The sequence below is a fragment of the Peromyscus californicus genome, unplaced genomic scaffold, assembly GCF_007827085.1.
Source record: "Peromyscus californicus insignis strain IS unplaced genomic scaffold, ASM782708v3 Scaffold_17__1_contigs__length_78620276, whole genome shotgun sequence".
In the NCBI taxonomy this organism is placed as follows: domain Eukaryota; kingdom Metazoa; phylum Chordata; class Mammalia; order Rodentia; family Cricetidae; genus Peromyscus; species Peromyscus californicus.
This window is the reverse complement of record NW_026294469.1, coordinates 1,327,597-1,344,620: the sequence shown is the minus strand read 5'-3', so window position 1 is coordinate 1,344,620 and position 17,024 is coordinate 1,327,597. Positions and strand designations below refer to the sequence as shown.

Sequence of the window (17,024 nt, the reverse complement as noted above, 5' to 3'; positions counted from 1 at the left end):
ACAAAGCACACCTGCATACATAAAAATCTAAAAATAAATAATATATATAAATTATATGTATATGTGTGTGTATAATATAGATGTGTGTACACACACAGAGACATATAAATGAGTGCAAGATTAGTTTTGGTTTCACAGAAAGTTCAAGGCCAGAGGCTGGTTAGATGGCTCAGGAGTTCAAAGTACCGGCTGCTCTTCCAGAGGCCCACATGGCATGGTCACAACCATCTCTAATGGGATATGACCTGCTATGGTATGCAGGCATACATGCAGACACAGCACTTATACTTCTGTTCCTAGCATCCACATCAAGTAGCTCACAACCACCTATACTCCAGTTCCAGGGAATCCAACACCTCTGACCTCTTTGGTCACCTGCATTCATTCACATGCACATACCCACATGCAGACAAACACACACACACACACACACACACACACACACACACACACACACACACAAATAAATAAATAATAAAAATAATTTTAAAAAAAGAGCAAACAAAAACCTAACTTATTAACTATAAGAACTATTTTGCTATCAAAACAGGTTTTTCTCTTTTGTTAAGACTCCTTATGATGCCTGGCATAGAGACACATCCCTTTGATTCTACCACTTGGGAGGCAGAGGCAGGTAGATCCCTGTGAGTTAGAGACCAACCCAGTCTACACAGCTGAATTTCAGGAAAGCCAGGGCTGTGTAGAGACCCTGTCTCAAAAAACACCACCACTTTATAAACACACGACAGAGCAGTCACTGATGGTGCACTGCACAGATAAAGGCTTCTGCACCACTCGAATGAAAGTCTAGTCAACACTCGAGTTTCACTCTGGAGAATGTAAAGCTATTCTATTGATAACTTTTCAAAACATTAACAATAACAAAATCAATGTTTTTTGTTTATTTGTTTGTTTTCCCAAGACAGGGTTTCTCTGTTCAGCCCTGGCTGTCCTGGAATTCAGAGATCCACCTATTTCTGCCTTCTGAGTGCTGGGACTAAAGGTGTGTCCACCACGGGCTGGCAAAAACCACAGATTTTTTTTTTTTCTTTTACCACTAAGGTTGGTTCCATGTAGTAAAACTAAGAGTGAATTTTAGATGCCATCCCATAAGGACTCTGTTGAAATACCAGGAGTTTATTTCATCTCAAAAGGGGCACCACATAATGTACTCAAAGAAATTAAATGCATGTTCAGTGCACATATATTTCACGTGACTGAAGCCAGGAACTGAATATACTGTGTTGCGTACATAAGAGACACTGAAACTTTGATTTGATAATCAGCAGACAACTCCATCCCCACACTTAACGTTTATTAAAAATTGACAAACAAACAAAACCTGTACAAAAACTATCCCCCAATTCCTTATCACTTTGAAACAGTAATCTCGAAAGACATTATCGCCTAGGACCCCCTCTTCCTCTGCCGCGACCACGTCCTCTTCCTCTACCTCGGCCTCGACCTCTTCCTGCAACTGGGGAAAAAGTAAAACAAAGCAGGTGAAATTCTCTTTAATAGTCACAGTACCCAGACTTACCCTGCCCCCTTTCCTACCCACACCTCTTACATTAGCAGCTACAGTAAGATATCTTTAACTCAGCTTCTCTCGAACATGACCACTACCACCATCGTGTAAAACCAAGAAGGGTCAGCAGGGGGACAATTTACACCCTATGCTAGATTTCTGCTTAATGAATCGAAGCCAAGCAAGTTAATTCAAAATAAAGAAACTCTAAGTACATTATACCAAATAACAATCTAATAACATCAGAGCCTGAAAACTTGTTTGGCTCAACCATAACTTAGTACTTTAACCCACAGCCATAAACTTAACATCATGAGGACAAAAAAGCAAAGACAGAGAAGAAACACAGCGCACCTGCTTGGTGTACTCAGATTGAGATGTTTATCTGCCCCCGGTAGTCGGAATCAAACCCAGGGCCTCATACAGGAAGGTCAGCCAAGTGTTCTATCACTGAGCCATAACCCCACACCCCTGTGATGTCATCCATTCACTCATTTTAGGATATGGTCTCTGTGATGGTTTGAAAGAAAATGGCCCCCAAAAGGAGTGGCACTAATAAGACCTATGGCTTTGCAGGAGTAGGCATGGCTTTTTTGGAGGAAGTGTGTCACTGTGGAAACAGGCTCTGAGGTCTCATAGACAATCAAGCCACACCCAATGTCTCATACCACTTCCTGTTGCCTACAAGTCAAGACGTAGGACACTCAACTACTACTCCAGCACCACATCTGTCTGCACACCACGTCACACCATGATGAAAATGGACTAAACCTCTGAAAATGTAAGCAAACCCAATTGAATGCTTTTCCTTGTAAGAATTGCCGTGGTTGAGGCTGGAAAGATGGTTCAGAGGTTGAGAGCACTGGCTACTCTTCCAGAGGTCTTGAGTTCAATTCCCAGCAACCACATGGTGACTCACAACCATAATGAGATCTGGTGCCCTCTTCTGGTGTGCAGGCATACATGCAGGCAGAACACTATACATAATACGTTTAAAAAAAAAAAAAAAAAAAGATGCTGTGGTCACAGTGTTTCTTCACAGCAATGGAAACCCTAACTAAGACAGTCTCTTCTAGCACTGGCTGTCTTGAACCTCACTTTGTAGACCAGGCTGTCCTCAAACCTCTCAAGTGCTGGGATTACAGGTGTGCATTTAGTAAAGGAAGAATAGCTTCTAAAAAAACTAGGATCTTTAGATACAAAGAGTGAGATGATACCAGGCAGGAGGCTGAAAACAAAAATCAAAGTTGGCATTCCTTATGGACGTCAGTTAGACTGACAGTCTGCCTCCTCAGCCTGCAAAGCTTGTCACTGCTTCCTTGACAAGCAGGTAGGAAAGAGAAAGCAAAAGGAATCAAAAGACAGACACAGAAAGGCTTGAGATTTAGAAAAACAGCAGCCTAAGGTGAGGACTTAAAGGGACAGATTAAATCAGTGCTTTTTAAGCTATGCATTAAAATTTTTTATGAAAAAAAAAAAGAAACTCAAGAGCATTTGTATTGTTACAAATACTAGTAGGATACAACACATTTCTGGGTGGAAAGCAAAAAAATTAAAAAAAAAAAACAACCACCTCATCATCAACATATTAAACATCTATAAAATAATGGCCCCTTTCTCCTACCCTACTCTTTTTTGTTTGTTTGGTTTTTTGTTTTGTTTTGTTTGCTGAGACCAAGTTTCTCTATATAACAGCCCTGGCTGTCCTGGAACTTGCTCTGTGGACCAGGCTGGCCTCAAACTAACAGAGATCTGCCTGCCTATACCTCCTGAATGCTGGAATTAAAGCTCCTGCCCTACCCTTACATTGCTGGCTGACAGCCATGTCTCCCAAAGCAGATGCTATGGTTCCAATATGAAAAGTCCTCCACAGACTCGCATGTACCAGTTGGTCTCCAGTTGGTACAACTGTTTGCCAGATCGCCTTCTGCTTCCTGCCTGTGCACACAGTGTGACAGGACAAGAGTCTGCTCCCGGAGTTCTGCTTTCTCCAGGGTAATGGAATGTAACCCCTTGATGCTGTGACCCTTTAACACAGTTCCTCATGTTGTGGTGACCCCCAACCATAAAATTATTTCATTGCTACTTCATAACTGTAATTTTGCTACTGTTATGAATCATAATATGAGTATCCATGTTTTCAGGTGGTCTCAGGTGGCCCCTGTAAAAGGGTCACTCGACAACCCCCCCCCCCCCCACACACACACAGAGGTTCTGACCTACATGTTGATAGCTGCTAAGCTAGACTAAAGCTTTCTTTCCTTAAGCTGCTTCTTGTAGGGTATTTTCTCACAGAAACAAGGAAAGTAGCTCAATACAGTAGGAAACAGAAATCTTTCCATGAGAAAAACAGCTCTAAGATAGACTTCCAGACCCCGAAACTTTGAATCTACCTAGTGAAGAGGCCAACTTACTTTGGAATCCTGTAGAAGCTGGGACTGGTGGAACAAGACTAAAAGACCAGTTACTTAGGGAGGCTGAGCAGGAGGGTCACAAGTTCAAAGCTAGACTAGATTAATACCAAGAACTATTCAAAATGAAAGTAAAATGGGGTGCAGTGAGATGGCTCAGCAGGAACAGATTCTTGCTGCAAAGCCTGCTAAATGAAGTTCACTCCCCAGAACCGACATGGTGGGAGGCGAATCATCTCCTGCAAGTTGTCCTCACTTCCACACACATCACATACAGATGTGCCCAAACTCTCAGGCATGTGCACGCACACAAGTACATAAATAACTGAACACAAAAATAAAAAAGCAAAATGATGAGAATGTAGTTAAGTAGTAGAGTGCTTATCTTTTAGGTATAAAATCCTAGGTTTAATCTTCCAATATTGGCTCTCAATAAATTAAAATTATTTGTTTTATTATCACATGTGTATATGTCATTCAAGATGTGTATGTGTACACTTGAGAACATGCCACACTGTACGTGTGGAAGCCAGAGTAAAACTTTTGGGATTGGTTTCTCTTTCCATGGTGGGTTTGGAGATTAAACTCAGGTCATCAGGCTTGCATGGCAAGTAATTTTACTCTCTGAGCCATCTCAAGTGTCTTTAAAAATAAATATTTATGGGTGGTGGCAGCACACACCTTTAATCTCAGCACTCGGGAGGCAGAGGCAGGCAGATCTCTGTGAGTTCAAGGCCAGTCTAGTCTACAGAGTGAGTTCCAACACAGCCACGGCTACACAGAGAAACCCTGTCTCCACACTCCCCTCCCCGATGTGTGCGCCCAAAGGAGAAAACAATTAATGGTCTATCAATAATACAAACTATGAGTGTGGTCGTTTGAAAGAAAATGGCTCCCAAAGAGAGTGGCACTAACAGGGGGTGTGGCCCTGTAAGAGTAGGTATGGTCTTGTTGGAGGAAGTGTGCTACTTTGGGGGCAGGCTTTGAGGTATCATTTATCCTCAAACCACACCCAGTAAAACAGTTCACTTCATGCTGCCTTCTGATCAAGATGTAGCCACCACCTGACTGCTTGCATACCACTATGTCCCACCATGATGATAATGAACTAAACCTCTGAAAATGTAAGCTACCCCAATTAAATGTGTTTCCTTATAAGAGCTGTAGTCATGGTGTCTCTTCACAACAGTAGAAACCCAAAGACAGACAGCAACAGAATAACAGGATCTTATGAAAACTCAAAGAAGGCTTGAGAATAAAGTATGTGCCGACAGAGAACAAGATCAAGGCTATTTCCCAGAAGCTAGAACAAAAAGGCACAGAGATGAGAAAAGAATCAGCTAAAAGGCCCAGTTATCATGAATCCCGAGAAGAACAAAAAGGAAATCACCAAATTTAATGTTTTCTTAGCTGTATGGGCAAGAAAATTCACAATGAATTTTCACGAAGTATCTAAAACAAGAGGAAAGGGAAGCTGTGCAGCCTCCAAATCTAGAATCCACTGAGGAAAAGACAGCAGAGAAGCATGGCAAGGCTCTTCTCCACAGCAAATCCAGGAGCTCCAAGTATCACACGCACTCCTGAGTATTGATGTTCCAAGCAAGAAAACAGCCTTGTTGTTCAGAAATGTATTTGCAACAGTAAATGAAGATTTAAATACACTGTACACAAAACACTATTACACTTACCAGCTTCCCTTTTCTTAGACTTCACCTTAGGTTCCACATCCACAAGTAATGTGTCCAGAGGTAAGCTGTCTGGTAGAATAAAGTACCGAATGTTATTTCCTCGGATGCTCAAGGTTTCCAACTGCACAGGTTCTCTGTTCTTCAGGGTCATTTTCACAGCTTTAAGGTGTGTATTCATGCTGACATCTACACCTGAAGGAGGGAAAGCAGAGCACTCACCAGCATGATAAAGAAGGCAAGTTATCTTGCCACAGTTGAAATCATACCCAAGGTTGGGGAAATGGTTCAGGTTAAGAGTACTGACTGCTCTTCCAGAGGACCCGGTTCAATTCCCAGCACCAACATGGCAGCTCACAACTGTCTGTAACTCCAAGATCAGACACCCTCACACAGAAGGTAAAACATGCAGGCAAAACACCAATGCACATAAAATAAATTAAAAAACAAAAAACAGAATCAAGAAACTTAAAAAAGAAAGAGAGAAAAAGAAAGAAAGGAGGGAGGGAGGAAGGCAGGCAGGCAGGCAGGCTGGCCAGGTGGTGGTGGTGCACGCCTTTAATCCCAGCACTCAGGAGGATCTCTACGAGTTCCAGGCCAGCCTGTTCTACAGAGCTAGTTCCAGGACAGGCTCCAAAGCTACACAAAGAAACGCTGTCTTGAAATACCAAAAAAAAAAAAAAAAAGCACTGGCTGTTATTCCAGAAGTTCTGAGTTCAATTCCCAGCAACCACATGGTTGCTCACAACCATCCATAATGAGATGTGATACCCTCCTTTGGCATGCAGGCATCCACACAGGCAGAACACTGCATACATAACAAATAAATATATCTTTAAAAAAAGAAAAGAGTATTATCTGGTATGTTAAGTGCAAGTTTCTGAGACAACTTAATACATACGCAGTGGGGTGGGGGCAATATAAATCAGTAATTTTTCCTTCATAAAAACTTTTCCTAGCCACAATACCACTGTACAGAGCTAAGTGCATGTGCAGAACTGAAGGGAACTGGATGCACTGGTGGTGTGGTTAAGTCACACCTGTAATCTCAGCATTCAAGAGGGAGGCAGAGGAGTGCTATGAGTTGAAGGAGAGTCTGGACTACAGAGAAAGAACCTATCGGTAGAAAGGAAATTTCGAATGCAACAAGCTGTGAAGGAACCATGAATACTGTGTATACCTTACGTCCACTACTTTCAAAAGCAAATTCTTGTCCCAGGATTGGATAGTGTTTATGGCACAATCCTTCCACTGTCACCTAATTTCCTTACCAACATTCTATCAAGCTGTTTTCGCTCTTCTTTTTAAAGACCTAAGGTATTTTTTCCTATCACTAGGAACTCCCCCCACCTTCCTGAGACAAAGTCTATCTATGCACCCCAGGATGACCTCAGACTTGTGATTCTCCTGTCCAAGTCGCCCTAGTGCTTGGTCTACAGGCAAACAACACCACACCCAGCTTAACATGTCTATTTATTTACTTAAAAAAAAAAAAAAAAAAAACACATGTATTTTAGCCGGATGGCAGTGGTGCACACCTGTAATCCCAGCACTCGAGAGGCAGAGTCAGGCGGATCTCTGTGAGTTCAAGGCCAGCCTGGTCTACAGAGCCAGGTCCAGGACAGGCACCAAAACAACACAGAGAAACTCTGTCTTGAGAAAAAACAAAACAAACAAAACAAAAACAAACAAACAAACAAAAAAAACATGTATTTTTAGGAGCCAGAGAGGTGGCTCAATAGTTCAAAGTGCAGGGCTCTTGCAGAGGACCAAATTGTTCCCAGGACCCACATTAGGAGGCTCGTAACTAACTGCCTGTAACTTCAGCTCCAGAAGGATCCAGTGCCTCTGGCCCCCAAAGGCACCTGCACTCACATACATACATATTTAAAAGTAAAATCTTAGGGGCTGGAGAGATGGCTCAGCAGTTGAGAGCACTGGCTACTCTTCCAGAGGATCTGAGTTAAATTCTCAGCACCCACATGGCAGCTCACACCTGTCTGTAGCTCCAGTTCCAGGGTTTCTGACATCCTCACACAGACATATACACAGGTAAAACACCAATGAATATAAAATAAATTTTTTTAATTAAAAAAATGAAATCTTTAAAGATTCTGTATGTATTATTATGAGTGTACATGATTCTATGTGTGTGCACACGCACAAATTCAAATCAACACTGGGTGTCTTCTTCAATTGTTCTCCATTTTTTCTTTTTCCAGAGCTGAGGACCAAGCCCAGTATCTTCCACTGAGCTAAATCCCCAACCCCACATTTTTTTCTTTTTTTCCAAGACAGGATTTCTCTGTGTAGTTTTGGCGCCTTTCCTGGAACTCGCTCTGTAGACCAGGCTGGCCTTGAACTCACAGAGATCCCCCTGGCCCTGCCTCCCAAGTGCTGGGATTAAAGGCGTGCGCCACCGCTGCCGCCACCGCCACCCGGCTTGTTCTCCACTTTTAATTTATTTGTGTAAGTATGGGTAGGTGGGAAGGCAGGCGCCTATGTGCTATGGTGCATGTCTAGAGATCAGGACAACTCACAGCAATCAGTTCTCCTTCCTCTGTGAGGATCCCGAGGAACAAACTCAGTTGTCAGGCTTGGCAGCAGACACCTTTACCCACATGGTTGAGCCGGCACTCTCCACCTTGTTGTTGAGACAGGGTCTCTCACATATAAGTACCCAACTTTTTTGGAAGCTGGGATCTGAACTCAGGTTCTCAAGCCTGAACAATAAGCACTTTACCAACCGGGTCATTTCTCTAGTTCCTTATGTCTTTAATCTCAACACTCAGGAGGCAGATCTCTGTGAGTTCAAGGCCAACCTAGTCTACAGAACAAGTTCCAGAACAGCCAGAGCTGTTACACAGAGAAACCTTGACTCAGAAAACCAAAACAAGCAGGGGGGTGGAGGGTGGGGAGGCACAGGCCTTTACTCCCAGCACTCAGGAGGCAGAGGCAAATGGATCTTTCAGTTCAAGGCCAGCCTGGTCTTCAGATCGAGTTCCAGGATAGCCAGGGCTACAGTGAAAATCTGTCTCGAAAAATAACAAAAAAAGAGAAAACAAAACAACAAATCCTTTCCCCCTCCATGTCCTCCGTCTCCTAGAGACACTGATTTATGTAGGAAAGGTGGAACAGAGAGACTTACAATCTCTTATATTCTAAGAACTACACATTAAGTCATACTAATCAAGACTCTCACTACCTCCATGGCAGATAGTACACTGTGATGACTGAGCACATGATCATATATGTGTGTATGTTCATGTAAGATACAGAAGTCTCAATAGTGATTGTCCAGTAGAGGGAATGAGATCTTTATTAAATTTTGTTCTCTCAGTTTACTGAAACTTTCCTCCTAGGACATCTATTTACTAAGCACCTATTATGTATTTGGTGAAATCTGTTATGTTTTTTGTATTCCAGCTTTCATTGTTAGATTTTGACTTAAAAGAAATAAAGCAAGAATGCCATTCTGGGGGTTGGGGCCAGCTGGTAGAATATTTTCTTAGCATATATGAAGTCTTGGTTTCAACCACCACTACCAAATAAAAGGAGTATGGTAGTGCACACTTGTAATCCTAGCACTCAGGAGCTGGAGGCAGGAAAACCAGAAGGCCATCCTCAACCATACACAATGAGTTTGAGACCAGTTCTGCGATACATAAGACCCTGTATCTAAAAATGGGAGGGAAAAAAAAACCACACACCAAAAAACCACTACCACAACAAAACCCACCCGAGATCTCCCACAATGCCCAGCAGTGTTCTACAGGGACCAGACCAGATCACTACTCAGGACACTTTACCAAAGGCAGCAACTCTATTTCCTGAGATATGGTGCCAGACCATACAAAACTTAATAAGTAAGTTCATTCACAACTGCTACTATAAAGTTCTAGAACAGTCATAAAACGACATCCCATCATGTCTCCTTGTTTACTAAAACACTGGACCTACACGAGAATAGGAACACATACTAAGGTACTATTTTCTCTTGATAATCACTTCTTCATTTTTTTTAAAGTCTTTTGGAATACCTACTATTAGCAAAGAAATAAAAACTGGCTAGGCAGCAGTGGCACGCGCACCTTTAATCCCAGCACTCGGGAGGCAAAGCCAGGCAGATCTCTGTGAGTTCGAGGCCAGCCTGGGCTACAGAGCGAGATCCAAGAAAGGCACCAAAGCTACACAGAGAAACCCTGTCTCGAAAAACCAAATAAATAAATACATACATACATATATACATACATACATACATAAAATAAAGGCTGGAACATGGAAGAGGGATAGGTGGCAGTAAGAAAGCAGTAGGGGAACAGGAGAGGTTAACGAAGGAAGATAAAAATGCTGTAGTGTTTATGAAAATACTGTAATGATATCAATCATACATATATAATTAACAGACTAATAAAAAATTACAGTCAAATGTGAAAAACAAACATAATAAAAGTGTAAAGTCTCAAATGTGTTTTGGAAGAAGCAACATTCTTTGCAGAGGAACACACAAGCAAAAGTATACATACAAGCTATAAAAACAAGAGCACCAGGCAATTTGGTTTGGTTGAAGCACAAGAACATGAGGCTTAATTAAGGCCCATTCAGTAATTCAGACAAAAAGAATGAGGACCTTCAATACAACAATGCTCACTAAGCAACCAAAAACTGTCCAGCAGGTGACCATGGGGAGAAAAGCGAACATTATAGAAACAGTGCGGCCTCCTCACCTGTGATTGTTCCATGGACTTGTGTTCCATTCTTCAATTCAATGGTTACAGTTTCATGACTCAATTTCATCAAAAATCTATAAAACAAAAAGTCCTGCATTTTTACCTGTAACATTTAGAAGTCTTTTTGTGAAATGGTAGGGTGAAATTGCTAGAGTTCAATATCTTCAAAATGTTCCTACAACAATTCCTATGAGGTCTGGACATTTGACCCAGCAGTTAAGAACACTTGTTACTCTTGTAGAGGACCCAGTTTGAGTCGCAGAACCCACATGAAAGCTCACAACCATCTGTATCTCAAGTCCTAGGGGATCTGGCAAGCTGTGGTGCACACACATGCAGATAAAACACTCATACACATAAAATCTTAACAATTTGTATTAATAATGTACAGTGTGTTTAACTTTTCCTGAACTAAACTCTCAAACTTATAAAGGAACAAAGTAATAAACTGTCATTTGGCATCTGTCTACTATAGGTGTGCCCACCTTTTTGGCTTCTTTGGACCACACTGGGTGAAGAACCATCTTAGGCAACATATTCTGTGGGGTGTCCAACCTACAGCCCATGGACTTTAAGAGTATTCAAATGTTTATTTGACACAATAACGTCATCTACAATGTTTGAGTTTGTGATTTTGTGTTGGGCCACATTCATAACTGTCCTGAGCTTTGGACTAGAAAATACTGGAAACTATTACAAATGAAGACAATCAAGATCCTGGAGTAGTATCAAGTGGGTGAGACACTTTTAATTCCAGCACTTGGGAGGCAAAGGCAGATGAGTCTCTGTGAACTGGAGGCAATCCTGGTCTACATGGCAAGTGAGACACTGTTTCAACAAACAACAAAAAGACCCTAGACTAATTTTAAGCCACAAGAAGAAAATAATCATTATCAGTAGCATAAGATTACATGGTAGAAATAAAGAACCTCTCTTTTCTCTTCCTGCATTCTTAGTGAAAAGGGATATTCACCTAACCTCTAAGCACATATGTAAGATCCAACTTCAAATAAAGTAGGCCATTCTTCAAGTGTCTAAGTGTCTGTAACACTTAGAGCTTACATAGCAGTTTACACTGGAGATGATTCCTTAAAAATAAATATTCCAAGAGCTAGATATGTCCAAGTCCACTATATGGAGATGCCAAGTATCCCACTGAATGTTTTCAACTTTTTGCTATTACAAACTCATTTATGCAAGCACTCGCCAATACCAACAATCTTCCAATTTTCTATCTATGCAAAAAAGAGTGAGTGTTGGGGGGGGGCAATAGCAAGAGGGCTCAGAGGGTAAAACACATTCTGCCAAGACTAAGGATCCAAGTTTGATCCCTGGAACCAAAATGGAGAGAATCAACTCCCCCTAGGGTCCTTTGACCTTTGTACACACATAGTGATGCCAAACCCCCCCACACACACACACACAAATAAATAATTGTAACCTTTTTTTTTTCCTAAACAGGTTTTCTCTGTGTAACCTTGATTGTCCTGTAACTCACAGAGATCTGCCTGCCTTTGCCTCCCAAGCGCTAGGATTAAAGGCGTGTGCCACCACCAATGATAATAATTGTAATCTTAAAAAAAAAAAAATTGAAAAAATTGAACCAAGCATGGTGGTACCCTTTAATACCAACACCAGGGAGGCAGAGGCTGGTGGATATCAGTGAGTTCAAGGCCAACCTGGTCTATACAACAAGCTCCAAGCCAACCAACACTACATATGGAGACTCTGCCTCAAAAACAATCATCACCACCAACAAAATTAATTAATTAAAATACTAAGCAGGGCTGGCAGGATGGCTCAGCAGGCAAAAGCACTTGCTGTTTGTTCAGGCTGAAGACCTGAGTTTTAGTCCCTGGGTCCCTGGTGGGAGGCAAAACAAACTCCCAAAAGTTGTCTTATAACATACATGTGCATCTATTGTGTGCATGAACACACACTAAAAGTAATAATGTATTTCCTAATGAGCAAAGCTAGGAAAGATGCATGCTTGTAATCCTAGCACTTGAGGAGTGGGGGCAGAAGGAACAGGAATTCAGGGCTTAGCTGTACAGAGTTTGAAATCAGCCTGGCCAAATGAGACTCTTTAAAAAAAAAAGGGGGGGGGGAGGGCTAGAGAGATGGCTCTACAGTTGGTCAATTGGTCAAGAGCATTAGCTGCTTACTCCAGAAGACCCACATGCCAGCTCAAAACTATCTGTAACTACTCTAGCTCCAGGGAACCCAATGCTTTCTTCTGGCCTCCACAGACATCAGACCAACATGTGGTGTATAAAGTCTTTACAATAATGATAATAAAACAGAAAGGAGGAGGAAGAAGAGATAGTGGCAATTTGCCTGGGATTTGGTATCTTTCGTGACTATACAAAAATCTGTATTTCTTAAGAATTGCTTATGTATCATTACGCACTCTCCATCAGTTTGAGTTTTTCTTTTTTATCAGTCCATCACTCATTTGACTACAAACTCCAAGTGCATGCCACCACACCTGGCTTTTTCTTTTCCTTAAAAAATGTTATTTAAGCTGGGTGGCGGCGGTGGCACATGCCTTTAGTCCCAGCACTCAGGAGGCGGAGGCAGGTGGATCTCTGTGAGTTTGAGGCCAGAATGGTCTACAAAGAGTTCCAGGACAGCCAAGGCTACACAGAGAAAACCTGTCTCAAAAAAGAAACAAAGAAAGTATATATTTTTTTATTTTCTGAGTATGAGTGTTTTGCCTGTTTGATGTACATGTGCGACATGTGTGTCCCGGGTGCCCACAGATGCCAAAAGAGGTCACCAGATTCCCTGGCACTGCAGTTAGACAGCTGTGGGTCCTAGGAATTGAACCTAGATCCTCTAGAAGAGCAACCAGTGTTCTTAACCTGAGTCGTCTCTCCAGCCCCCTGGCTTTTTTCTATCCATTTTATTCTGTTATGACCCTTTTGGAGCTCAGGCTTTAAGTTGATATTTCCCACACCAGGACTGCAAAAACATTCTCTTCTTTTACTTTCACATATTTAGAAATGTAATGTAACCTACCAGGAATTCTTCTCTTTCTTGTCTGTTCTAAGGAACAAATCTGCCTTTATAATTCTCCCGTTGGACGGCAGTCTGTCCTTCATTTCATCTACTCTTCTTCTGCCCTAATTTTTTTTTTTTATCATGATATACTGCAAAGGAAGAAAACTGAAGGGGTGACAAACCATTAAAATGTTGCCATTTCTCCCTTTATTTCTCTTCAGTATTTACACTTTCACCTTGTCATCTGAAAGTAAGGTGCTGGCATTAGTAAGGACCCTAACCCACAACTGCACACTACAACTGGACAGCGCACCGAGCAGACACCTCATGTTTGGACTTTCTAGTCTATCATTCACTTCACAATTACATGCAGTAAAATAACTCTACAGCATCACCCATGCTTTACTTTAGCCAAATGCTCACAGAATGACAATTCTACACTATCATCTAACAACACTTTTTATTCAAATTTTCTAGTTTATCTTCTTTTTCTACAATAGCCTTCGTAAACTACTGCAGTGTCCACTACATTAAACTGCACAAGTACCTAGCCCATTCTCCCTACCATTCTACTATGAAGGTAAGTAGCAAGGCCTTTCTATAGGTAACACTGGATTATAACAAACACTGAGCACAGGCTCAATGTTTCAGCAACTAAAGGAAATCCAACCTTAAAAAAAATTATTTTGTCAAGCATGGGAGCAAAGATTTTTTTTTTTTAAAACTGGAGCTGAGGACTGAACCCAGGGCCTTGCACTTGCTAGGCAAGCGCTCTACCACTGAGCTATATCTCCAACCCCGGGAGCAAAGATCTTTAATCCCAGCACTCAAGAAACAAACTGTTTCAGAAAGAAGGGGGTGTGGGAAAACAGGGTCCTTTTGTGGAGATAATATTCTGCTAAAGAATTCCCTTAAGATATCTAGGCATGGGGCTGGAGAGATGGCTCAGAGGTTAAGAGCACTGACTGCTCTTCCAGAGGTCCTGAGATCAATTCCTGGCACCCACATGGTGGCTCACAGCCATCTATAATGAGATCTGGTGCCCTCTTCTGGTGTGCAAGGTTACATGGAGTCAAAATGTTGTATCTAATAAATAAATAAATACATCTTTTTAAAAAAAAAAGATATCTAGGCACAGACTTGTAATCTCAGTTACTTAGGAGACTGAGGCAGGATGATTGCAAGTCTGAAGTCAGCCTGGGGTACAGAGTGACTTCTAGTAAAACTTGGTGACATCTTGCCTCAATTTTCCAGTGAATCCTTCATTTTGTATTTATCTTGCTTTTATTATTGTTGTTGTTGTTTTGAGACAGGGTTCCTCTGTGTAGCCCTGGCTGTCCTAGAACTCAATTTGTAGATGAGGCTGGCCTCAAATTTAGAGATCCCCCTGCCTCTGCCTCTGGAATGCTGGGATTCACAGTTTGTACCATCACACCTGGTTTCGAATTCTCTCTCTCTCTCTCTCTCTCTCTCTCTCTCTCTCTCTCTCTGTCTCTCTCTCCAAGACAGGGTTTCTCTGTGTAGCCTTGGCTGTCCTGGAACTAGCTCTGTAGACCAGGCTGGCCTGGAACTCAAGAGATCTGCCTGCCTCTGCCTCCTGAGTGCTGGGGTTAAAGGTGTGCACCACCATTGCCAGGCTCGAATTCTGTTTAATACAAGTGGGACATCAGAACAGTCAGGTACGTGGAGTCCTTAAGTGGGACATCAGAACAGTCAGGTACGTGGAGTCCTTCAGTCTCTAAATTCTCACTAGTTAACCAGAAAACCAAAGAGAAATGGACAGTGACAGGTATCTTCATTTGTAAAAATAGGAAAATTGGCAATTAGATGACAGACCAATTAAGAGAAAAGTAGCCAGGAAGGCTCACTTCCTGGGTTTGGGCAAGGTGATAACAGGGTAAAGAACCATCACAGTCCCATTAACTGATGCACAAATAAGAAAGCCCACTGAAAATGCAAACTAGTCAAACAACCATTTTCATGAGGCAAAATATATTCTCCTCTAAGAAAAAAATTTCTCTATTGTGCACTACAAAAAATAGGACTCAGTCATTAAAAAAAAAAAAAAGCACATCAGCAGGAGGTGGTGGGGCACGCCTTTAATCCTAGCACTTGGAAGGCAGAGGCAGGTGGATCTCGATGAGCTCGAGGCCAGCCTGGTCTACACAGCAAGTTCCAGGACAGCTGAGGCTACCCAGAGAAACCCTGTCTCAAAACGGAAAAAAAAAAAAATCACATCAGTAACAGAGTGAGCACTTGCCTAGGATGATGGCTGGAGGTCTAGGTAAACTCCCAGTACCATCACCCAAAAGCAGATTTATTGTAACTCAATCTTTAAATGAGAAAAACGTAAGTTACTCCAAATACATTATAGTTCACATTAAGCAGCATGGAAACAGCAACAGTATACTTTATCCCAGTACTAGGAAGTAAGAGGCAGGCGGATCTCTGTGAGTTCGAGGCCATCCTGGCCTACAAAGCGAGTTCCAGGACAGCCAGAGATGTTACGCAAAGAAACCCACCACCACCAAAAAGAAAAAAGAAAAAGAAATTTCGTGAATTGTGTACAACTACTCCAAGAGGTGCCCAATGGCAGTCTAGTCAACTAAAACAGTCTTGACTCAACAAGAAACTCAATATTTCTAATAACTGGCTTAGGTATTATACCCTGCTGCAGGCTCGGCCTCAAGTCTATTTAGTTTGGAAGTAATCATACCAGCAAACAAGGCTCCACTAACCGACACAATCAGTGCAATCGGGAGAAATTAACTTGTTAACTTCTGCCTCATCCCGGGACATTATCTTTCGTGAATCGAAAGCCTACATTAACGAGTTACATAGTTCAGATAACCGGTCAAAAGTAAAGGAGAACTTAATCTAAAACGTCTGGCAAATCGGCGTCGTTATTTGCAGATAAAATCATGCTAGTTTTGAGTTCTCATAGGTGCAAGTAGCCCGAGTCGCAAGGAAAACCGGCCACTGTTCCGTTTAAGCCGCGGGATTCGAGGTGGGCAGAGGCAGTTCGGCCCCTCCATTCCGGGAAGCCACGCGGGGCCGGAGCGCGGCGATTCCCAGCCCGAGCTCCGGCGGGAACGAGCCGGGCGCGGCGGGCCGGGGCGCCGGAGGCCGTTAGCAGGCCGCGCGCACGCGGCTTTCCCGCCTCCCCGCGGGCGTAGGGGCCCGGCTTCCCGAGCCCGCCCGAAGCCTGTCCCCGCCGCCCTTGCCGCGCCTAGGGACCCTCTCACCTCACGAGCTTCATCCTAGCGGCTCAGCCTCCTTCTGGCCCGACTGGACACGGAATTCAGGATCCCAAGACTCACAGAGTAGGCGTATGAATGGCCGGAAGAGCGCGCGGAGGCCTGCGGATGCGCGGCGAAAACGCGGAAGCCGCGCTGTCTTCCGGCCGCCGGGAGAACGACAGCGGCCCCTAGTGACGGGAGGAGTCCTTTGCGCCTTCTGAGCGCGTGAGGCTGGCGGCAGACATCTACAGGAGGATTCAACAAACGTTTATGATGGCCTGAAGCTTTCACACTTGGAAGGAAGAGAAGTTCTGAGAGAGGCTTTCCAAGACTTAAGTTTGATCCTTGGGACCCACATGTTGGAAGCAGAGAACTCAGTCCCGCAAGTTGTCCCTAGTTGGTTTGACAACTAAGCTGAGCCAATCAGA

At 42.8% G+C, this 17,024-nt stretch overlaps 1 protein-coding gene across 2 annotated transcripts; it reads right to left on the bottom strand.

Annotated features, from left to right (window-relative positions):
- Nucleotides 1-1,298: 1,298 nt before the first annotated feature.
- Nucleotides 1,299-16,735, bottom strand: Snrpd1 (small nuclear ribonucleoprotein D1 polypeptide). 2 transcript variants are annotated; one of them, XM_052741519.1, is made up of 4 exons: nt 16,603-16,735; nt 10,352-10,428; nt 5,628-5,819; nt 1,299-1,477 (listed from the first exon to the last, which is right to left on the bottom strand). In XM_052741519.1, the coding sequence occupies exons 1-4, from the start codon at nt 16,614-16,616 to the stop codon at nt 1,401-1,403; spliced, it is 360 nt and encodes a 119-aa protein (XP_052597479.1). In that variant the 5' UTR covers nt 16,617-16,735; the 3' UTR covers nt 1,299-1,400. The 2 variants fall into 2 exon arrangements, with proteins under 2 accessions (XP_052597479.1, XP_052597481.1); XM_052741521.1 differs by lacking the exon at nt 16,603-16,735 and adding an exon at nt 13,376-13,476.
- Nucleotides 16,736-17,024: the final 289 nt, after the last annotated feature.

Excerpts from the sequence above, each read along its gene's own strand:
- Snrpd1 (XM_052741519.1), bottom strand. Across the intron at positions 5,820-10,351 it reads AGTCCATGGAACAATCACAG|GTGTAGATGTCAGCATGAAT; the intron begins GTGAGGAGGCCG and ends TCCCTCCTTCAG. Across the intron at positions 1,478-5,627 it reads GTCTAAGAAAAGGGAAGCTG|TTGCAGGAAGAGGTCGAGGC; the intron begins GTAAGTGTAATA and ends CTTTTTCCCCAG.